This window comes from Embiotoca jacksoni, unplaced genomic scaffold, assembly GCF_022577435.1.
Source record: "Embiotoca jacksoni isolate LCO1_2020_lvr unplaced genomic scaffold, fEmbJac1.0.p SCAF_46, whole genome shotgun sequence".
NCBI classification, from domain to species: domain Eukaryota; kingdom Metazoa; phylum Chordata; class Actinopteri; family Embiotocidae; genus Embiotoca; species Embiotoca jacksoni.
Genome location: NW_027185399.1, coordinates 1299384 through 1323171, shown reverse-complemented (window position 1 = coordinate 1323171; position 23788 = coordinate 1299384). Strand labels below are relative to the sequence as shown.

General features: G+C 41.0%; 3 protein-coding genes across 3 annotated transcripts; all 3 read right to left on the bottom strand.

Moving 5' to 3' along the window:
- Nucleotides 1–361: 361 nt before the first annotated feature.
- LOC138210392 (homeobox expressed in ES cells 1-like) lies at nucleotides 362–2574 on the bottom strand. The gene is made up of 4 exons (XM_069169522.1): nucleotides 2466–2574; nucleotides 1575–1750; nucleotides 1339–1440; nucleotides 362–696 (listed from the first exon to the last, which is right to left on the bottom strand). The coding sequence occupies exons 1-4, from the start codon at nucleotides 2572–2574 to the stop codon at nucleotides 526–528; spliced, it is 558 nt and encodes a 185-aa protein (XP_069025623.1). The 3' UTR covers nucleotides 362–525.
- A 1868-nt stretch (nucleotides 2575–4442) lies between these two features.
- Nucleotides 4443–9361, bottom strand: cyc1 (cytochrome c-1). Its single transcript, XM_069169508.1, has 7 exons — nucleotides 9242–9361; nucleotides 7481–7671; nucleotides 7132–7258; nucleotides 6813–6970; nucleotides 6541–6701; nucleotides 5790–5890; nucleotides 4443–5348 (listed from the first exon to the last, which is right to left on the bottom strand). Exons 1-7 carry the CDS (start codon nucleotides 9320–9322, stop codon nucleotides 5244–5246), a joined length of 924 nt encoding a protein of 307 aa, XP_069025609.1. The 5' UTR covers nucleotides 9323–9361; the 3' UTR covers nucleotides 4443–5243.
- A 10339-nt stretch (nucleotides 9362–19700) lies between these two features.
- LOC138210384 (E3 ubiquitin-protein ligase TRIM39-like) lies at nucleotides 19701–21868 on the bottom strand. The gene is made up of 2 exons (XM_069169505.1): nucleotides 21830–21868; nucleotides 19701–21743 (listed from the first exon to the last, which is right to left on the bottom strand). Exon 2 carries the CDS (start codon nucleotides 21732–21734, stop codon nucleotides 20292–20294), a length of 1443 nt encoding a protein of 480 aa, XP_069025606.1. The 5' UTR covers nucleotides 21735–21743; nucleotides 21830–21868; the 3' UTR covers nucleotides 19701–20291.
- Nucleotides 21869–23788: the final 1920 nt, after the last annotated feature.

Genomic DNA, 23788 nt, shown 5'->3' with positions numbered 1-23788 from the left:
ATATGTTTTGTGTGACCTTTGACCTTTGGGTCACCAAAAAACCTAATCAGTTCATTTGTGAATAAAGTTTTTTTTTTTTATTTCACATGCACATATTATCGTGGTACACATTTATCTATTTCAGTTGCCAATGTATTTTTTTTTTTAACAAAAAAAAAAATACTGTTTGTTCAATAAATACGAGATTAAATAAAAAAATATATATATTTGAATTGTATAATAATAATAAACAACTTCCATTATGACAAACATGGCCACCTTTGGGACAAATAACTGGCTAAAACATTACGTCTCTCATGATTTACATTTACTGAAGTAAAAAAGACATGACATAAGATTTAATACTTTAATTAGTTTTAATTAAAACTTCTACAGCTCAGAGAAAAAAAAAAAAAACTATTCACATAACTGAGAGGTGATAACAGAGGAAGAAGCACACACATCTCAGGACAGTTTGAAGATGTGAACAAGCCCAAAACAAATTCGTGTTCGACATCAGAAACGGTTCGAGTTTAAAATCCTTCATCAGCATCTCTCTTCTTCCTCCTCCGCCGCCGCGAGCCCGTCCCGCTCGACCTTCAGCTGACCTTCGACCTCGCGTCTGACCCCGAGGTCGGCCACGGCCGTCTGGACCAGCTGCAGTCGGGTTTCTCGGAGAGAACGCCGCAGTTTGGCCCGTCGGTTCTGGAACCAGATCTGAGACGCAGAAAGTAAAAGGACATTTTTTTATTGTTTCCATTTTTTCAAACACGTTTGTTTTTATTGAGGATTTCTCTTGAACGTCCCAAATGCAGCGAGCGGCTTTAAAGGATCAGCGTGTAGGATTTAAGGACATTTATTGTCAGAAATGGGTTACAATATTAATAATTAGTTTTTTTTATTAGTGTAAAATCACCTGAAACTAAGAAAAAAAATAATAGTTTTTCATTACTTGAGAATGAACCCTTTATATCTAAACAGGAAGCAGAGAGGAGCATGTTTCTACGGGAGCCCATAGGGGACAAACCAAACTCTATTATCTCTACTAGAGGAACCTTTATGTTGTTTTTCTGAGTTACTGTAGATTTGACATGCCGAGAAGGAGAGGGATAACTGGGTGCCGTTAAAATCCTCCACACTGCTTCCTTTTAAAAGGAGTATGCCACCGATTTATCACTTTGTTAGACATGTTAACAATTTAAATCAGTGCAACATGAACAGATATGAGGAGTTTTGTTGCTAAAATCTGTGGATTTATTTTTATTTATTTTTTTTTTTTTAAAGGATATCATCATTAAAGGACCTGAGATCAACTGAAACAAACAGAAAAACAAATATATATATATTTTCTGTCTGAACCTGAATTCTGTCCTCGTCCAGGTCGAGTCTTCCCGCCAGCTGCTCCCTCAGCTGGATACCCGGATAACAGTTCACCCGAAACACCATCTCCAGGACGCTCACCTGCACGACACACACACAACACACACACACACACACACACACACACACACACACACACACACACACACAGATGAACAAAGACAGACCTGTGTCACATTGGCCTCCTTCGGTAGGTGGACTGGCGGGTCTCCTACCTGGCTGTTGGTGAAGGCGGTGCGCGGCCGGCGTCCGATGTACCAGCTGGATGTGGGCCGCGGAGAGTTCAGCTGCTCAGGATGAAGATGCTGCTGCTGCTGTTGTTGTTGTTGTTGACAATGTTGTTGTTTAGAGCAGAAACTGTTTCCTCTGTTGTCCTCTTCTGCTTCCATCTCTGAGTTAATGGAAAAAAATGAAAAGACCTTTAAGCACCGTTTATAATTAAAATGCGAGAAGTCCTTCATTTATACATGTTGGATGAAAATGAAGATTTTTACTGTTTACATTGAACCCAGCAGATTTTAAATATATATATATATGTTTGATTAGAAACATCCTGCATTTAGATGTATTTGTCCGGTTTGTGTGACATAAACACAACGAAACTCTGATAAATGAATGTAGAAACCATAAATAAAGTAATGTTTATGAATAAGAATTGTGCTTTGATTGTGAATCGCTTTGACTTTTTTATATTTTCTGGAGAATATTTGGAAAGTTGAAAGTGTCACATTATAAACAAAATTACAAAATATGTCAGCGAAATTAAGAACATTTGAGAAAACTTGACTAAAAGTTCTGATTTTAAAAGACATATAAAAACAAAGTTGAAAAAAAAAGGAAATCCTACTTTTATAAAAGCAAAATTTACCTTTTAATGTAACAAAAGAAAAGTGCTGGTCTGTTTGCTTTATAACAAAAAGTGGATAAATGTTTGTAATGATCAACTAACTTTATTTTTCCTACAACAATAGCACTTAAATTAAATGGCACTTTAATGTTATTAGTAATAATTCATCAATTCTATATTTCAGTGCATAAGACAGGAAACATTTCATTTTTAGAGGAAGTGATGGTGCTTCATTAGTTAGAGATGAATAATAACTCACCTGTCCAGGGTCGGTGGAGTTTCAGGCAGCTTCTGGGTTTCTGCAGCTCCAAACCCAGAATCCGATCGATGGAAAACGCCGGCCCGCTTCCCGCCAGGGCGGACGCCATCGTGCTCGACCTGAACGCAAAGTACTGACAGCAAAACACCAGAAACAAAAGTTATCCCGATTTCACCGCAAAGAAAAAATAAATAAATAAATAAAATAGAAAATCTAGCTGACTCTGCAGTTCCTTTACTTTCTGCTCCGATGTCTGAAACACAAGTGAGAAGCCCGGCGGACGGTCCGACGACGAGCTCGCTGCCTGCTGGTTCCAATGGGAAGAGGAGGATTTAACAACCGGCCACCAATTAAAACCAAGAAATGTTTTTTTTTTTTTACCATGTGAATGAGATCCCCCCCCCCCACCTCCCCACTAATCTCTGCTAATTGTGTGTCTTCACCCCAAAGACAAGCATATTCAAATTGTTTTGTAGTTTCACAATTAAAATACCACAGCCCTGCAAAAATTAAAAAAAATAAAAATCACAGCATACGAGCTCATCTTTTGTATGCATGTGTGTGTGTGTGTGTGTGTGTGTGTGTGTGTGTGTGTGTTTTCCCTCCGGTGATCCACTGTATGAGCACGAGAAGACTTTTTTTTTTTTTTTAAACTGACACAAACACAAAGAAAAATCCACCTCCTTTTCTTCTGAATTACCAAAGTAGAAAATCTGTCTCTTTTTTTCCCCCCTTTTTAATACTCCAAATACACCCAACCTTCAGTTCCAAGCCGGGAGTTTAAACCAATAATAATAATAACAATAAAAAGGCAATAATAATAATAAGGACCAGGAGAGATCCTCTAATGCTATTAGCCTAATCTGTGTGTGTTTGTGATGCAGATGATGCTCGTGGAGAGTCTGAATGCAGTTTTGAATGGAGCGGAAAGAAAAAAAAGCCTTTTCAGAAACAGATTATCTCCTAATGAAGCCCCACAGCAGCTTTAAAACCAACAGCACACTTGTTTATTTATCCCTGAATGGAAGGTGGGATGGAAGTGATGACTGCATGTGGAGAGGAAAGGTCGCTTTTGATTGGAGGGTGAATACAGGTGCTAGGAAATGTACCACAAAGGTTCATCTTAGACTGGAAGAAAGGGAGGTGGGGGGGTGGAGGGGGCAGATTGGTTTTTCTTTCAGTTTTAAATATGTAGCAACAAATACCTTTAAAGCTCAGGAATTAACATGTTGTGTGTGTGTTTTTAATAAAAATGTAAAAGCAACAAATTGTGGTTTTTAAAAGGATTTAAGGGAGTGAAACTATTTCTGGTTAAACGACGTATGAATCACTTCTTTAAAACATCTCACCTGGAGTTAACATGCCAACATGACTTCCTCTGAATAAGCACTAGAAATAATATGTAACCCAACAAGTAAATTAATATCCTGCGTGATTCGACTGAGGAAGTCAGATGTTTACTTAACTGATCTGGCGGCTTTTTTTTTTTTTTTCCACCAAAAACATCCTCTTGGTTTTAGTTTTAATTCTTTTAATTGACCTCGTCTGTATTTTCTGACACACATCAGACCCAAGGAGTTGTGGAAGAACCCCCCCCCCCCCGCACAGTTCATTCATCCAGTGCAGCGCAGAGTCCAACCCTCTCAAACCCACTGGATTCATGAAAAAGTCTTGAACCTGACGGTTCAGGTTGCAAATCACAAACTTAATTTATATTAAGTTTGTTTACAGCCACGTAAACAAACACAGGAAGGTCAAGATTTACGAGAAGGTAATAAAGAGGAAGCACCCGGACACTCGGTGTTAAAAAGGCTGTGAGGATTTCTGTGGACAAGTCATAAATAGAAGAATTGTGAAGTTGTTTAATGACCATAATTATTTTTCCTGTGTAATTTTGTGAAATACAGACAGAAAACAGACCGATGGTTTACTGACGTTTTCCCTCCGGAGATCAACAAATTATAACCTCACAACAAAGTTTGTTCATCCGCCACTTTATTCAACGTTTGTACGCCAAAGCGTAGACGCAAATTCAACGAGTCAGCAGAAATGATGAGGACAAACCGGGCGGCGGTTAACGTCGCGTCTTCTGATGCTGGAAACAAAAAAACAAACCGCCACACACACACACACACACCGGAAAACAAAGTTTCCTTTAAGATAATTTATTTTGTACAGTAAAACACAGATTTATAGGTTGCTCTGTGGAGAGAGGAGATCGGGGGGGGGGCGGGGAGGTTGGATTTACAAACAGCCGGCATGTTTGAAGGAGGGCAACCACTTCTGAGCACGTTAGTGAATATCTTACAGAGATGAGACGAGTCGATTAACTCATCGGCCGATCGAGACGGAGACCCTGATACGATGTCGGAAAAAAGCTGCAACCGGCGGCGGCGACTCGTTGCAGATCGAAACGAATAATTTGAGGGAGGGGTGCGTTCAAGGACGCCACAAATGTCTGGACGCAAAATATTTCCAGATGCAGGAAACTCTTGTCACGCGATCACTTCTACCATGCCTAAAAAAAAATATAATACAAACAAAAAAAAGGCATTTTCTGTAGGAATAACATGGTATATGGAGCTCTCCGGTGTGTGTACCCCCCCTGTTAGAAAGGCATGTGTGTGTGTGTGTTTGTCAGTTGTGGTGATCGTCCCGGTGTGAGTGTTTGTTGGGGGGGTCAGTGAACGCAGCCCTCCCGGGTTTCTTTTTAGGCCCAACTTTTTTTTTTGGGGTGGGGGTGGGGGGTGTGTGTTTGGTTTTTGGAGTTTTTCCGTGTTACTTGGGGGGTCTGTAGGCGATCTTCCTGCTCTTCAGCACCGACCACCGGTGTCTCTTCATGTAGTAGAGCAGAGGGATGATGATGACGGCGCCCATCAGCAGCTGGAAGAGAAGCGCAACGCAGACATTAGTCCCCGGAAACACGCACCTCGTTTACACTTTCTTTCAACAGGTAAAAACGTCAAATAAAAGTAGTTAAAAGCCTCTCAGGTGGTCGAGGGGTGAAGACAGCACATACCCAGAGTGTCCTATGTTTAGTGTTTGACATGTTTAGCCTTTGCTGCATCGCCACTAAACAATATATTAACGCCCCCAAAGTGCCATTAAAATTAGTCATTTTTTCTAATAACTGAAGGACGTCATCCGACACCTGCTCAGATTTGTATTCTTATTTCCTTGTCAGATCTTTATTGATTTAAAATTGTGTTTTATTCAGGCAAATTCATTGTTTGGCTTCTCTTTTTGTTTCACGTTTGAAAATTTGGGATTTTGCAGGAAAAAAAAAATGGGGGGGGGGGGGGGGGGGGGGGGGTTGTGACATACCTTCAGCCCCATGCGTTTGCGTTGGTCGTGCTCCGGCTCGGAAGCCCACCTCAAGAAAGTGCACACGTCCTTAGCAACCTGACTCATGGTGGCAGGGGTTCCTATGGCAACAGACAAAAAAAACCCAAACCATCAGCGCTTTATTTTCTGTGGACGATATTTTTAACTCTTATATCAACATGAGAACCTTTACAATGCAAAAAACTATTCACATGAAACGTCAACATTTTTGGTTAATTGAATGTATCAAAAGGTTTTTAATAGTAAACCAACTGTTAATGTTTCCCATGAACCAAAGTGTGATATGACATCTTCTCTTCTACTCTGAGGAAATACTTTCAATTAAAATTAGAGAGAGAAAAAAAAAGGAAGGCTGTGGAATTACTTTCAATATCAATGGATGAGAGAGAGAAAAAAAATCAGGTTTGTATTTCATTTAATATTGCAAAATAAATCCATGTAGTACAAAGGGTGGATTATGTGGATTTATGAGGCGGGACGGATCAGACAAGAGGAGGAAGTGAGTAGAAATACGAGTGCTGGTGGTTCTGCCTTTTGTTCGCTGGGTGCATTTCTAAAAGTATTAATGTGAAAATGAATGTTTATTGGACAAACTGAAAATAGAACTGGAAAAAAAAAAAAGGTAAATCTGATGGGATTAAAAGGTTGATTGTATATTTCTGCAGCACGGCAGCAGATTACACACACACACACACACACACACACACACACACACACACACACAACTCACCGTCATCATACTCCAGGATCTCGTTGTAGATGGGCGGAGCCATGCCGATAGCCTGGCCAGTGAAGTATGGGTTGTAGTAGAGTCCTTCTCTTAATATGACTCCTGCGGGAGGCTCGCAGTAACCCGTGAGCAGGCTGAACACGTAGTCCTCTCCACCGTGTCTGAGGAGGAGGAGGAGGAGGAGGAAGAGGGAACAACATCACGTGAGCATCGAGGTTATGAAGAGTTCCGTTCGTGACTTTCAGATTAAATGGTGGAGTTTTATTTTTTACCGGGCGTTAACGATGTAGCTGAGGTCCGGCGGCAGCGCTCCGTTGTTGGCGTTGCGGGCCGCCTCGGGGTTCGGGTACGGCTTCGGGAAGTAGTCCGACAGCTTTCCCGGCCGGGTGAACATCTCTCCACTCTCGTCGGGGCCGTCCACAACCTCAACCTGAAACACACAAACACACAAACACCACACGCATACCAGTTAAAAGCCTGGAGCACAAACCTGGAAGTGTAACAGCAAGCATGGTTGTCGCCCCCTGCTGGCAGAAGTTGGGAGTATAATATTTTTAGAAACTCGACATGCTCCGACACACACAGCCTCACCTCCTCAGCGATGGTCTTCACCTCGTCCTCTGTGTGCGACACTCCCACCAGGTTTCTGAAGGCCAGGTACTCCATACTGTGGCAGGCTGCACACACCTGCTTATACACCTGGTAACCACGGCGAATGCTGCAGAGAGGGGAGACGGAGAAAATGAATGAAGAGACACTTCTTACAAAGGTTGTGACTGAAAGTGGAGAAACACAACCGGCTAAAGACTTTTGTATAAAGTGTTCTTCCTGGAAGCTTTATAACTTCTCAAGTCCTCTGAGGTAGCAGAATTTTATTTACTTTTACATTCAGTGTTAGATAATTACACATGATGTGTGTGTGTGTGTCCGTCCTACGAACCTAGCGTGGTCCAGAGAGGACAGAGGGCCGGCGTGGCTCCAAGGGTAGTTCGGAGGGTGAAGCTCCAGGTCGGAGGCTTTGACGGATTGGTGCAGCGCCAGAGCGAGCCCCGCCCCTCCGGCTGTGACCACGCCCAGTGTCGTCAGGGCAACCTTCTTGCTCCGAGGCAGGGTGGCGAACGACATGTTGGCCTACGAAGAAAAACGGGTACAAACAAGTTTATTCATTTAAGATCACCCCACTATAATAACACATTATTAATTCAGTAAATCCAATGATTATGAAATAGTAAAACATAAAAAAGGATTTATGAATTATAGCTTCTATTGACAAACCATATTGTGTGTTGACTTTAGCAAGTAGTGATGCAACTAACAAACACCTTCATCTTTGATTCATCAGATTACCTTCCCAAAAAATGTTGACATTTGTTTCATCCACACAATTTAAAAAACATAAAAACAGCAAAATTTTTGAAATTCAAATGTGACATCCAAAACTTTCTTGTTTGAATAAACTCCAGAGATATTTGGATTAAAAACGATCAAACAAGACACAGAAAAGCATTTTAGAGTCTGCATCAAAAAAAAAACAACAAAAAAAATACTTTAAAGGTTAAATAGACTATAAAACAGTTGCAGATTGATTTTTCTGTCAATTGAATCGTTTAGATTCAGCACTTGTGAGTATAAAGAATATAAAAAAGGAAAGTCCAGCACGTCAAAAACATGATTCTCACGTACTTATTAGCACGTTTACATCAAAATAAGAAAGCTTTAACCAGGTGTCACATGACAGCACCGGTCTTACACAAACACAACACCCACCTTGTTCTATACATATAAAGTTCATTATTATTATTATTATCTACTGAAGGACGTAAAACATTACCGTTTTTTGTTGTTGTTTTGACTAAATATTGCCGGTAGATGATCAGATATTTTAATCCCATTTTTTTCTTACTTGTTGTAAATTTTTCTTACTGAACATCAGAAGAAAACAAGGAATTTAAACCAGTTTAAAATTTTGGCTCTGGGAAGATGAGGAAAAAAAAAAAATCTGATTATCCTGTCAAAACAACAACAACAAATCAATATTATGCAATTTTTTTTGGGGGGGGCAGCAGACAAAACTTCACAGTGAAGCTCTGAACCCGATTCTGTTTTTTTTTTTTTAATTTTTTTTTTTAAAGATGAGTAAACCGGAAGATGAAAGTTTAAAGACCGGAAGTCCTTTCAGTCCTTGAAATGCTAACTGGTTAGCTCAACTGCTAATCTGGTCCCGGACAGTAACACGAAGACGAAACGAACTTTTGACCTGAATTAAAAAACACTTAAAACACAACGACCGCTCGCGCGCTTCACGTGAGAAGAGCTTCTTTCGCTCCGGTCGGAGAAACGGAACCGTTTTGCCGGCAGGTCGGAACCGGAGCACCGGCGAGCTGGCTCACCGGCGAGCCGCTCGTCGAGGCTCCTTTGTCGGCGCCTTTATCCGAGCGGTTCCTCCGCGTCGAGCGACAACGACGTTCAAAGTGTTACAACCACACGTGGAGGTGAAGTCCCAGCTGTTCGGAGACACCCGGAACCGCGAGGACACGAGTGACCTTGTCTCAACCCGGTTGTCACCGCCAGCTAACGTTAGCTCGTTAAAAAAAAAAAAGCGGCCGCTTCCCGCGTTAAACGGCCGTTTTTAAACCCGCGACCCTCCCGGCCGGTCGACACACAGAGAACACACGGTTCCGGTTCGGTTCCGTCCGCCCACCTTCGGGGTCCGGGGAGCTTTCGGCGCGTTGAGCAGAGCTCTCCGACTCCCCGATAGCACCGCGACACGTAGCGCCGCCATCTTCTTCCTCTGCGGTTCTCCGAGCTGAAGGAGCGTCGAAGGCTGGTTCCCGAGCTGCTTCCGGTCTGAGCCCTTCAAAATAAAATAAATAGTCTACACCGGACCACCCGGTCACAGACTGTCAAAATAAAAATCATGGAGGCCCGCTGCCACTACTTCCACTTGTAGTGTTGGTTTCGTCTGTTTCTGTTCTCGTATTTATAAACTGTTAAAAAAAAACAACCTGTTAAAACTGTTTAAAAAACGTGTTGGGTAAACACCTGCTTACCAGACTAGAACTATGTTTACTAAAGTTAAGGGACCGTAAACTTACCCAACTTTAAAAAGAGGGGGACGTTATTTTGTTAAACTTTTTGAATTGAGTGATTTTATTCACGGTAATTTATTGTGATGTCACCAGGGCTGCAAAAAAAAACAACTATTACTTATGATATATACATTTATTTACAAGCTTTTTGGTCTTTAAAATGTCAGAAAAATGGTGAAAAATGTTGACTGGTGTTTCCCAAAGCACGAGGTGCATCCCTAAAATGTCTTCTTCAGTCTCAACTAACAGTCAACCAAATATTCCGTTTATTATCGTGGAGGACTAAAGGAACCGAAGTATATTCACAATTAAAATCCTACAATGCTGTGACAAAATTAACAACCATAAAAAAACGTGTCGTGTCGTGGCTGTAGGCAGTTGCAGGTCTTCTGCTCTTATTTTGAAGGCAGCCTTCGCCGACCGGAACTGGAAAGTCTAAGTCTAATTTACCTGACGCAAACCTTACACAACTTCAATTTATACAACCGATTTTTTTTTTTTTTTTTTTTTTTTTTGCACTGTTTAGTAACATATTACCAAACAAAAGCATTATTATTATTATTATTATTATTATTATTATTATTATTATTATTATTATTGTTATTATTATTGTCTTTTACGACCTGTTTGCTTTAATAAATCGGATGTGAGGGTGTTTATTTGAAGGAAATTGAGAGGAAATGTCTCCATCAAGCTGCTTAATCATGACCCTTCATAACAGTCGACCTACATTGCAAAGACTGCAGCTCGATGGCAAACACCTTTCTTTTTTTTTTTTGTACACCCCTGCTATTTAAAGCTGATACACCACTCAGCCCTTCACCCCAAATCGCCTTTGAAGGAGAAAACTTTATTGATCCACTGAACAGATGACATTCTCCACTTGAACGTTTCAATGCAACACTTGTTCCATCTATGGGTAAATATAAAAAAGAAATATTCACAAACCTTAAATAAAATGTGCAATGTGTGGGAAAAAAAGAGGGTTGCAACTCACTTTTATTTAGTATTTAAATGACTTGTCCATTTGTCCATGATTTTGTTAGTGTTTAATGTCAGGAAATCATAAAAAGTTAAAGGTGTTGTCCCTGCGTCGTCCACCAGGTGGAAGCACAGATTAAAAAACCCAGGGCCATCAACTCAAACCTGCAGGAGGTCCGACCTCAAACCTGCAGGAGGTCCGGCCTCAACCAGTGAAGTTCAAACTGACTAAGTGTTACAGATAAAAATATATTTGTTTATTCTTATTCATATTTATGTGCTGATTTTGTATTACCCAGTGTACGACAAATAACACTCATAAGGTACAGAAAACAAAGATAAAGTGTCTGTGTTTTCCCCTATAAATATATAAATATATGTTCTGAAGTCTGCAACACTAACATTTTAGGAGCCAGCATCTGGTGGCCTTTACTGGTACTGCATCTAAGGAGCAAATCTTGTAATATAAAGAGGAGACCATGCATGATGGTGCTGTGTGCATAGATAGAGGTACCAGCATCAATCAATTTAATTCCTTATTTTTGAATATGTAAATGAAGCAAGTATCTGAAAAACAAAACCCCCAAACGTTAACATCCATCAGAAATACTAGCTAGAAAATGGAGAACACGTCTAAATAATAAAAGAAGAAACATCAAACCAGAAATACTAAGATACATTAAAAACTTGTTTGAACGACCTGAAGTAGGTTGTGACTGCGACCACAGATGGATGTTTTCTGTTTAACAGCAGGTAGGTAATAAACTATTCATCAGCCGCCGCTGTCGTCGCCCGTCATGTCAGCTTGATGGGAGGCCGAGCTCAGTGTGAGGCCACACGACAAACACTGCAGACTCGAAATTATGCTGAAAATTCGAACCCATCAGAAATGACACACGGGCGGCAATTAGGGACCCCGAGCCAGACTGTGTTTACTGAGCTGAACTGCAGCAAAACAACAAACCGCTGACTTACCCTGTGAAAACAGCAGCTGTTCTGATGAAGTGTATATTGTATCATCCCTTAAGGGAGCTCTGTTTATGGTCACGACATTTAAGTTGATGATTAACAATTGAATTGTCTCTTGCTGTTCATTTTATGCCTCTATGATAAGCGTAATTCATAGTTTTATACACTTTATGAAGAACAGCCATTAATGTTTTATGGAAAATGGAAACATAAGTAAAAAAAAAAAGACATTTCTGTTTGCCTTTCTTTGCAAACAAGATATGATTTAAATTACAACTTCAATATTCAAAGCCTGCTATGGAAACATATATAAAAAAAATTCGGACAATGGCAAGTCCAAATGATCCGAATAAACTACGTGTGTGACTGTAATTCTCCACTTGTACCATTTAACCGTAGTAGAAGAAAGAAAAGGGTGCAACGAGGTGACGTCGTTAAAAAAGCACCAGTCAAACTAATGCAGAAGTGTTACCTTCGTGGAGCTACTCACCTGCGTGACGCCTTTTTTATTCTGTACATTTGACCAGTGAATGAGTAAAGTTATTTATTGTGTCAGGACCACATTGACTCTAAACTGTGTAAATTTAAACCTAATCGATTTTAGCGTTTTCAGCAATTATATCAGTTTTATATCATGTGTATTGTTATATATAAAACATATGAAAGTTTTGGATATTTCCACTTGGAAATATAAAGATTTTGTTAGTGTTATAATAATAAATAGATCAGCTATATAATATACGGTTAAAATACTTATCTTTGCAAATAACCCCCCCCCCCCACAGATTAAATATGTTATACCTTTAAAGTTCATAACTTAAAATGTTCAAATAAAAAAAGTCTCTAGTTGTAATAAAATGAATTTATCCAGTAAAGACTTCTTTTATCTGTGTGTGTGTGTGTTTATATTCAATAACAACGGTTTCTAGTGTGTTACTGCACGCAGCAGCAGTTTTATATATATCAAGGCCCTGATGCATTATGGGAGGTGATTGATGTGAAACTGGTACCAGTGTTGAGCTCTGCTTTCAGATCAGGGGAATCCATCATGTGTGTTTTATTTTTTTTACTCGTCTGCCAGTGAATCATTTTTTAGGTCGAAGGATGTTGTTCCAGGTTCATAAACAAAGAGTCAGATGCTTTCATACTTTTATTGTTTTTTGTGGTATGAGTCTTTAGTTTTTATGCACCAGACATTTCGGCCTGACTGTGGGCTGAATAACAAAGAGAAGAAAAGTTGATAGCAAGTTCCTGTTTGAGCAACAAGGGCTCAAAACTGTTTAAAATAGGCTCAAAACCCTGAAATTCAAACCATATTTATACAACAATCTATTTCAAAACAGTGTAAAATAGATGAAACACCGTAACTTAACCATCTTTGCCAGTTCCGGTTTGGAGCAGGAAGTGACCATATTTGGACAAGTGGATCTGCCTTGATCTGATCAGAAACTAAAAGAGCAAAGATCAGCATTCATTTCCCTTTTTTTGCTTTTACAGTGAAAGGATACGTCTTATAAAGGAAGACTCAGATTCAGTTAGGTTTAAGATGAATTATGTTTTTTATAATTGCTTCATTTTATACGTGAATGTATCTTCACATTTGAACGTTGTGCACAAGTGTCAGGAGACATCCACTTAATATGACTTAATTATAATTCGGATGTCACAATTCCATTTTCTTATAATTGAGGAATAATATCTTTTTATGCACTTGTTGCTCTCCAGTGTGGACAGACGGCAGCTGGTTTTTTAATTATTTTTTTTTTATGGTCGAAACCTAAATCAACATGGATGTTGTGAGCAGTTCTTTTCTGTCCAGAGAGACTGAAGTTGAGCTTTTTAATTAGCATTAAAATTATTTTTGGGGGCAAATCGGCTAAAAAGATGAAATCCAAGTAATTAAAAGAAGAAGTGATTTAAATTTGCACTGACGGCTGAAATAATTGCCATTCTTGCATGTTTTTATGATGCGTGTTGAGGGACAAAGGTGGTGCTTTTCAATCAGCTACATAATCTTTGAGTATTAATTCACGAGTGTATTCTGGTCATTTATTTACGGAGGTGGAACTGAACACATCTCTTATGATTGAGTCACGATCAAAAGAGGTTTAAAACATTTTTTTTTAATGTTGAATAGATCAACGTCGACACTTAATGATAGTTTAATTATGTAACAGTTGGAAGTAACGTAGCGTTACTGATGTGATGCTGCGTCATGAAGCAACTTTCGTGAAGCTACTTTCCATCCTTGCACGTTTTTACGCTGCGTGTCGATGGACATAAGTTTGGTTTTTTCCATCAGCCGTGAAATCTTTGAGTGTTGATCCACGAGTGTATTCTGTGTATCTACGGAGGTGCAACTGAACACATCTCTTATGATTGAGTCGCAATGAAATGCCTCTTTCTTTTTTTCCCTTTTTTTCCCTTTTTAATGTGAAATAGATCAACACTGACAAAGTCGTAAACAGAGCCGACAGCTGAAGTCGGCCTGATTGTTTTAATGGCTGCCACGGATACGTGCTGTGTAATTACAGACATGTTAGCTGTCATGGAGATTAAGGACTGTGCATCACTTTCTGTGTGTGTGTGTGTGTGTGTGTGTGTGTGTGTGTGTGTGTGTGTGTGTGTGTGTGTCGTGAAGACCTGTTAATTCATGTAGCCTGTGCAGATCGGAGTTCTATGCAACGTGCATCTGTTAGCGTGCGTCACTCGAGTCGTGTCGGACGTGTTCGCCTCTTTGACAGCCAAATGTATCCGCACTCCAAGACTGTGACATCTGATGCATTAATTACACCGCCGACGGCACATAAACAGACTTGAAAAGAGCAGGTGGTTGATTTAACTGCTGCACAAGCCTCCGCTCACGAGTGCCGATAACTGTGCTGCGAAGGTCTTCTTTTAAATGTGGTACCATCAGTGGTACCAGAGGACGTGTAACGAGCGTCCTCGTAGCACAAAACACTTTTTCGACGTCCAATCTCAATGTCCACCCTCACTGACTTTGAGGTGCGTTCCCGGTAAATCCACGAGGGTCTTAAGGCCGTCCCACCATCAAATCATCAAGCCGTAAAGCACTCTTTTCTGCAGACTTTACCTATCGGAGTTACCCACAGTTCATAGCAAAATTGGTGATGCAATAAATGTGGTTGTCCCACCGCCCACGAAGTGTAAACAAACCAAACATGGACGATGTTATCTGGAAGTGACAGAACCTGGCTGACAGCTGCTGTGGTTATTTATAGCACGTTTGCAAAGTTTTTTGCATTTTAAGTCAAACATCTGGGATTTATTTACGTCAATACACGCACCTGGCCACTAGAGGGAAGCGTATCAGAGTCGTGCGCTTTAACAACATCATGTGGAAAAAAGGGTTCGAAAAAAACATGTAGTTAAAAATCCATCTCTGTTTACTGGAGATAAACAGTTGGTTGCACTTATTCTTCACTCACGTGCCATTATACCACAGAAGAAGAAGAAGAAGAAGAAGAAGGGTGACTCGGTGACGCCAGTCAAACTTCAAAAGGTAATAGTGACATTTCTATTAATTTCATCCAGCTGGTTTTAATCCAACTGATTACAACCATTATGCAAATTGATTGAACTCAAATAATTGTGATCAGGCAATTACATAATAACTCTGACAGGCCTATATTTTAAATCTAAATCTAGATTTAATTTATTTTCATGACAAGGAACAATTTCGTTAAAATGGTTTCGATTGTCCACTAAATTTGGTCAGCTCAAAGAAAACAAATATGAATTTCGGTTGTCTTGTTTGCTTCTGTGGAAATTGATAACTGATGTCAGAGTGACTTCTCATCCGAAGAGAAATGCCTCCCTCTGGCTCCTCGTGTACGAGCATAAAAGGAACTTCTGAATAAAATAACAAAAATACATGCAATGCACATTAGGTGAGTCGCTGCCATCGAATCCTCTGTTTGAAGTTGTTTCTGTGTTTCTGTGCACCATTGCTGTGATTTGGATCAAAGACTCATATTACCAAGCAGCATTAGCTCATCATTGTACATTAGATCTTACATATAATCTTCTTTTACCCTCTTTGTGTATTCTCTCTCAGCCTCTTCATTGTTCATCCAGTCTCTTCTGAAAGGCTTTTTTTTTTTTTTTTCCTCAGCTCAGTTTTATTTTCCAGTGATCTTTCACTATAAGATACTCAGAAACTCTCAAAGCTGAAACTTGTTTGATAAATTAGCATCACAGAGCTTTGGCTTTAATGCAGTTTGTAAAAAAAGGGTTTGATTTCTATGCCCGGCATGGGCAGCCCTGTGCTGCTACATATTAGAAATCAAAAACTCTTTTAACAAGAAGAAATCTCTGATATTGGAAAGGAAAAATAGTCTTTTAACAGGAAGAAACCACCGATACTGGAAAGACTGCTGGAAACCCAAACAGGCGTCAGGATGATATGGTCCTGGAAGATCTTTAAGATAAGATGGAGCTTGGCCATTAAGAGCTTTATAAGTCAAAATATTAAATTCAATTCTTGATTTTGTGGGAAGGAAATGAAGAGAAGCTAATAATCAAGAAATATGATCTCGCTAAATCGGCAAATCCAGTCAGTACCCTCATTTTGGATAAACTTTTTAAAGAGTTACTGGGATATTCCTGACATTAATATTGTGTTTTACAATCTGTTAATTGTAGCTACAGAAAACAAGCTCGGTTACGCTCTCCCCCTCTAAACTGCATGAAACATTGCTCCCGTAAATTGCGATGTTGTTTTCTTTTTCTTAAATTTTCTTTTTTTTTTAATTGGTACTGAAAAAACTGCTGTTCAGGGACCCGAAATGAAAATGTTTGAACACAGCTGAGCCCTATTGTTGGCAGCTACTTCCAATTAGATAGAAGGTGAAAGGTCGGGAGTTGCAGTTAACAGTGGAAGCGAGTTTGTTTACATTGTTGAAGTTCCTCTCATCCTCGTTATTAAATAGAGTGTGGCGACTGTGTGCGTCACACAACACAACGCATGCACAACTGCCACACACACACACACACACACACACACACACACACACACACACACACACACACACACACACACACACACACACACACACACACACACACACACACACACACCTTTCCTCATACCGGTGACCTTGCATGACTCCGTGCAGAGTTTTGCTGTAAGACCTTCGGAGCGGCACGGCACACAGGATCAATACATTTATTAATGACTGCAGTTGCGTTTCACCACCCGGCATCCTTGAAAACCCACGAGCGGGTCATTGTGTATTCATGACCTGGATGGATCCTTAATTCAGACAAGTAAAATGAGCATCAAAACCGTCTCCTCCACCTCCCACAACATCACTGAATAATTAAACTGAGCTTTTGGAGATGAACATCATGCGGTGAGCAGAGAGTAGGTGGTGGTGCGAGGAGGGAGGCTTTTTGGTGGGGAAGGCTTCGCTAGTTTCAGGGTGCGGGTGAGGTGAGGTGAGGAGGTAGGCGGCTATTTTGGAGCAGTTTTTCTTTCTCTTTCAGTTTTTAAAGTGGATAATTTCTGAGATTGGTGTTTTATTTCCACTAAGAGCATGTTTTATTCAGGTGGTGGGATGTATAAAGGATCATGAGACCTTATTGTGAGACTCAAACCGAGACAGGAGACTTTTGTGCTTTTTCAGAGGTTAAAAGAACGTTCTCAAAATCAGCTTACACATGTGTTAGTGACACAGTGAGTCTGCGATTTCTCCGTGGACATGACCGGAGGGCGCACATTCAATTTTGTGTCAAACTCTGGAAGTCGGTGCAACAGAGACCCTTAAAAATGCCTCAGGAAGCCTGTAAAATATAAGTAATGACCCTGAAGTCGCTTTTGGAGATGACCTCTTGTGGCACCCGGTGGTATTGCAGCTCAAGTCACTTCCACATTGGTCTCGTTTTTCAGACCCAGAAGCTACGAACACTTTTATGTCCAGTCTGTGGTCTTGGACGAGAGTTTTAACTATTAATTTAAAACAGCAAGCAAGCAGTGAATTCCTTTTTTTGTTGTTGTTGTTGACCCATCCAGCCACCCCTACCTCCTCCCTACGCACATTTTAAAGGCTCATTCCTACATTATGATTTCTATGCTATTCTACTAGAGGGCTTTATTGCTATAAAACATTTCTATGGTTCATAACAACCTGCGTCCATAAACCTATGAGATTGTTTTTTTTACGAGCGGACGGCCTCGAAAATGCCCATTTTTTAAAAAACATATGGAGAAACTGATGGCTCGTCCATATTTAACACCCCCCCGGCCCCCCTCTCTTACCGTTCGGCGTTAAATTTAAGCTGCCGCTGAGCTCCTGGCTACACAACGGTGGTTTCACTATTTCTTCTTCGTCACCCACTCGTCTTTTTATAATGATGTTCATACTGCTGCCGTTCCCTGTTGAGGCCCATTTAATTTAAAAGCAGCTGCAGGCTGCTCGGTGTGAACCCTCTGTACCGACACGGCAACACACTTGTTGCAAGTGTGGGAGAATCTGCGTTTCGAAGACCTGACTGTTGGCTGAGGAAATTTATATCATATTCAATTTGATATGAAGATGTTTTTGCCCTTTTTTTTTTTTTTTGTAGGTTTGATTTTTGTACGAAAACAAATTGTTAATATGATTGCGTTCAGCATGACCTCAGTTATATTTCTGATATCTGGAAAATGCTACATTAATACACCATAAACATCCATTACAAAGCCTACCAGACTTGTTTCAGGCTCCCAAAATATCATGTGTCCACCTCTCAATTATTACCAACCCAATTTTTGGTGATCAGATCTAAATATTTCAGATTATAGTTACTTTTTAAAATAAAGCTCAGTAGTTTCCTCAAACAGTTGGTCACTTCAGTTTTTTCCAACCATCACCGTTACTAAAGTGAAAAGTTAATGGACTGGGGATTATTTTCTAAAACACACATTTGGTGCTCTAAGTCTGAAGCCGTGGGGCTCGTCTTGAACAAAACTTTCCAAATGACATACCTCCCTTAATACACTAATGAATAGTGCTCTTACGTGTTAGGACTCTTACTTGTGTAGTGCAGGAATTTTGACAAGAGTAGTGTTGTTTAACCTCAGCATGTGAACACACCACCCACAAAAATACAAAATTATTTTACCTAGGAATTAACGTGTTTTCGTGCCTACCGTTTAACACGCTCAATAAACACACTGATTCTTCTGTCCAACAGCAGTTAGTGAAAAATAAACACTTTTTGTTTGGTGTTCTGCAGCTGCCTCCGACGCCTTACTTTGAAAATCCTTTACTTCGGTAGCCCCGCCCCCTTTCTTCTACGTAGCTAAGATGGCGACCGTTTAGGGTGGAAAGTGAAGTCAACTTTTTTGTGGTCCGCTTTGAATGAATCATCCTGGTACTTGTAGTGCACTGCATGTGTCTGTCCTTGACAGTGTGAACGCACTTATGCACTCATTTTTTACTTCAAAACTCTTTATATCAAGAGACATTTCATTTAGCTTCTTGTAGTTCCTTAATTACCTCCACGGGCATCATTATTTAATGATTAATGTTCTATATTTCTCGGGGGCTCAATAAAGACAGCCGCAAGGAGAACAAAACTTGAACTAAACATTTTTGGAAATGTGCTGTATCCACTCAGAGCTCCCTCAAATGTATCTTGCTTTTGCCCGCGGGGGAGAAGCAGAACTGTAATTGGTGGGAAAATGTCCCATTCACACACTCAGGCACACAGCGGGAAGGAAGGAAGCCGCTGCCGATTGTCAATAGCGATTACGACGGTAGGTTAAATCTCCCGGAGTCGCGGACCGACCGAAGCCGAGGCTCTCCGCGGGCCGTCGTCGGCTTTAACGGCCGACCTGCTGCACGTAATGCGACCTGACGGGGACGAGCAGCCAAGGAGAGGAAGAAGAAAGCCTCGCAATATGACCTACCTTTTGTCCGATCACTTCCACTTATTCTTCCTCACTGCGGAGAGGATAGGAAGTGAAAGGCTCCACGTTCAGACAGCCAGCCCCAGTTTGTTTTATTCGGACATAAGGTGTCTCTTTTTTTGTGTTACAAATCGAGACGACCTCGCTGTTTTTAACCATTTTTACACCCGAGTTTTCAGCAGTATTTTCAAAGAACGGCAAATCACTTCAAAATCTCCCACTTTATTGTAACACAGAAGAAAGCATAAAAACACAGAGTTGCATTTAAATGTCACAGGTGCACAGTGAGAAAACACAAAAGACATGAGGTTGAACACAAAGCAAGAGTTTACTGCAGCTGATGGTTTTGATACAAAAAACAAAAAGCATAATCCCCAAAAAATAACAAAGGAACACGTGACACACTCGTCTATTTTAACGTAGTTTAAAGGAGTGAGCGTCTCCTCTAATAAGCAGAACGAACACGAACTATACAACTCAGTATTACGGCAAAGTGTGAAATAGACACGCTTTGGGCTGTCTGGGCGTGAAAGTTACACGCTTTGTAAGCGTGAAATTTACACGCACGTAAATGTCCCGTGATCATGCGACCAAGGTACCGCAACACAGGCACATACACAGGAAAACCTGTAACTTTCACGCCTAGATTGGCCTAGACTTTGCTACAGCGGACAGGCGTGTCAATTTCACGCTTTGCCCCGATACCATGTTGAACTATAGAGACAGCATTACACAAAATGACCAGCCGGCTTTGCTTCAAGTTGAGTGACTGTTGAAACTGAGGCCACGCCCACAGTCTAAAAGGTCATTTTGAACGACAAAACAGGAAACAAAGGGATGTACTCTTGCATCGTCACGTGGAAGGGAACTTGTGATATCTTCAGCGGGTTCGAATCTAGAGCGTTGAAGTATGGAAACAGCCTCTCGGTGAAAGTGTGTGTGAAGGTGTGTATGTGTGTGTCGGTGTCGGGATCGGAGAAAGACAGCCGTCTTTTGTCACAGTCCAGACGAACTCTGATCCTCTTGAATGTCGTCTTCGTCGGGAGGACAGTGGCGGGATCTGGACCTCCCGGGTCTGCCGTGTATTCACCGTTGCAGAAGACTAGTTTCAGTAACTTCAATGGTTTGTCTCTCCGATTTGGGATGGACTTGGCTGACACTCCCAGAGCCCAGACCGGACCGTCTCCAACCTCAACGTCCCAGCTGTGAGTCCCTGAGTCGAAGCCCTCCGAGCCCAGAGCAGACAGATAGAAATTAATCCTCTCTGGGTTGTCAGGAAGGTTCTGTTTCCTTCCACGTCTCACGCTGGTCAGATCTTCAGACAGGATGAGTTCTGGGTGATTCGTGTTTGGATCCAGAACAACAGGAGTGTAGGAGACCATCTTCTTCATCTGGTTCCAGATGTTGTAGGTCAGGTTGCCCAGATGTTTGGCCACGTCTATCAGAGCTCCTGAGATCAGCTGTGGATCGTCCAGCAGGGGGCGCCGCTGGACTCTTTCCACTGCAGCCTTGTAGTTCTTCAGGAATGAGATGTCTTTGGCTCTCAGCTCCTCCTCTGTGACTCTGATTGTGTCTGAAAGAGATGATATCTCTCTGCTCACAGCTTTAATCTTCTCCTTCATCATCTGACTCTTCTGCTCCTCTTCCTCCCTCAGAGCAGAGATCCTGGCCTCCTCTTCCTCTTGGAGAAACCGGTGAAGCTTCTCAAACTGCTTTTTAATCTGCCTCTCTGTGTTTTTTGCCTGGACTTTAATGTGTCCTGCTGTTTGATCAAAGCTTCCTTTAACTTCCTGAAAGATCTTCAGTTTGTCCTGTAAAGGTTTCAGGGATTCTTGGATCTTCTCTCTGTGATCCTCTGCAGCTTCAGCAATGGGTCTGAACCTGTGGTCGGAGTGTGTTTTGGAGTCTCGACAGACGACACACACTGGCTGCTGATGATCCAGACAGAAGAGTTTGAGTTTCTCAGAGTGCAGACTGCAGAGAGGCTCAGACTCTGTAGAAGCTTTCTGCTCTCTCTCCAGTAAAAAGGTCTCACACAGCTTCTTTAACACCAGGTTACGAGGTGGATCATTCAGGAAATGCTGTGTTTTACAAACCGGGCACTTCTTTATGCCGTTGTCAGACCACCATGTCTGCAGGCAGAGTTTACAGAAGCTGTGGCTGCACGGCAGGACGACGGGGTCGTTGAAGACGTCGAGGCACACGGGACAGGAGAAATCGCTCTCAGATAGTGAAGCCATATTCTTTCTCTGAGTGAAAACAACACAGAAAGTGACACAAGTCAGCTTTCACTCCCTTCCATTTTAAAACAACTTGAAAATATTTGAGTACTCACTTAAATCTCCTCGCTCTCGCCTGTAGCTCTTTTCCCCCGTCTTAGTCAAAGTAATAACGCAGATCTGAATGTTTACTTTTGTTTCAGATCAGGTCCGTCCAGTTATAGGTGGAGCTCTGTTCTGCCCTTTTGTTTCCAGCAGTACCTTTGCCCCTGTTGCTCAGTCAACCATGTAGACTGACAGTTGCTGCCAAAATATAGAAAATACAACCAGGTGTTTTTAAATACAGCTTTAAACTGCTTCTTTTTTTTTTTTTTACTGTAACATCCTGTGAATTCATTCATTATATTTCAACTCTTTATCAAGGTTATGTTATTGTTGTGACTCTTTAAATCAATCTGTACTTTAACTGGAGTCAGACACACCCCGACTGCGTTTGAAGCTCAGGTAACAGGTAAATAACTCAGTGAAGGCTGGTCCAGCTATGACAAAGGAAGACGGAAAGATATGCCAGTCAGCTGTGCCAGTTACTGTGGGCGGAGCCTCCACAGAGCCAACAAACAAGCACCAGAGACACACAAGAGGCAGTAAAAGAAACAAAGTCGCTGGGTTTTATTCCTCCGGGATGAGCAGCATTTGGATCCAGAATCACAGAAGTGTAAAACAGTTTTCAATAATTTAGATGGTTTGTTTTATCCAACTCCGCTAACACTCCCAGTGCCCAGACTGAACCGTCTCCCAACCTCAACATCCCAGCTGCGAGTCTGAGTCTAAAAATCTTCAGAGCCCAGAACAAGAGGGACAGAAATAAATCCTCTGTAGCTTTTCAGGAAGCTTCTGTTTCTTTTCTCATCCAGCCGGAGGCACCACTGGACTCTTTCCACTGCAGCCTTGTAGTTATGTAGGAATGTCATGCTCGTTGCTATATATTTTGAACCACAGTTGTGGGGCCACTGACCTACTGTGAAGTTTGTAGTTCTGCTACATTATACTGTTCACAGAAATTAATCAGGCTGTGGTTTTCATTATTTAGGGTTCATTTTGGTGACGAAAACTTCCTGAAATCAACTGATTTTCCACAACAAAAATCTAAACTAAATTGACAGCGACCTTTGACAATTACAAGGTATAACTAACAATTTTTTATACCTAAAACTAAACATATAATGACAGAAAACATGGGCAAGTTGACAAGTAACTGTTTTAACGTAAAGTCAGGAACCTGTTTACTTTTGAAAGTGTAAAATTGTACATTACACGCTCAGCAAAACATATCCTAAACTGTGAAAAAATATTAGCAATGTTCGCTAAACACCGAGGGTTAACTTGGGTTAATGACATAAAAGAAATGAAAAAAGTACAAAAAAACTATGATACAAAGCAAAAAAAGACCAGTACACTGACATAAACATATATATATATATTTTTTTTCTGCAAGCAAATCAAAACCAATATATAGTGAATAAAAAAATGTATTATTGCAGACTTTCACCATGCGTGTCTCTGCTTTTCACGGGGCAACAACCCGATCGAGGCGACGTTGTCATCAGCACAACCTATTGCTCTGTGGGTGTTATCATTTGTCAGGATGGTGGCGGCCATTGATAAGGCTTCATGTTTGGGCGCAGTAGCCGCCGGCTATTGAACTTCCCTTCTTCCTAATTGAATACGCACACCCTCGGGTATTGATAACAAAGAGCTATAATTTGATACAATGGTGGCGGCTATTGATCAGAAGAATCTGATGATGTTATCAAGCAGCACAGAGTATTGCGAAATGTGATAGGAGGGGAGTATGGATAGACCGCAGGGCCAACGAGGTGAGGTCAGCGGAGGGTTGAGTCTCGACAGTGTGTGTGTGCATGTGTGTTGTGTTTTAAATAGTCGTTCTTCTTGCTGCTGGCACATCTACTTCATGTTCTGCTGCTGTATAATACCACAAATTCTTGAATTAGATCAGTTAGAACAAACTAATTGAGGCCATTCATTGCGAGGAGCCTGAATCACCAATGGCGACT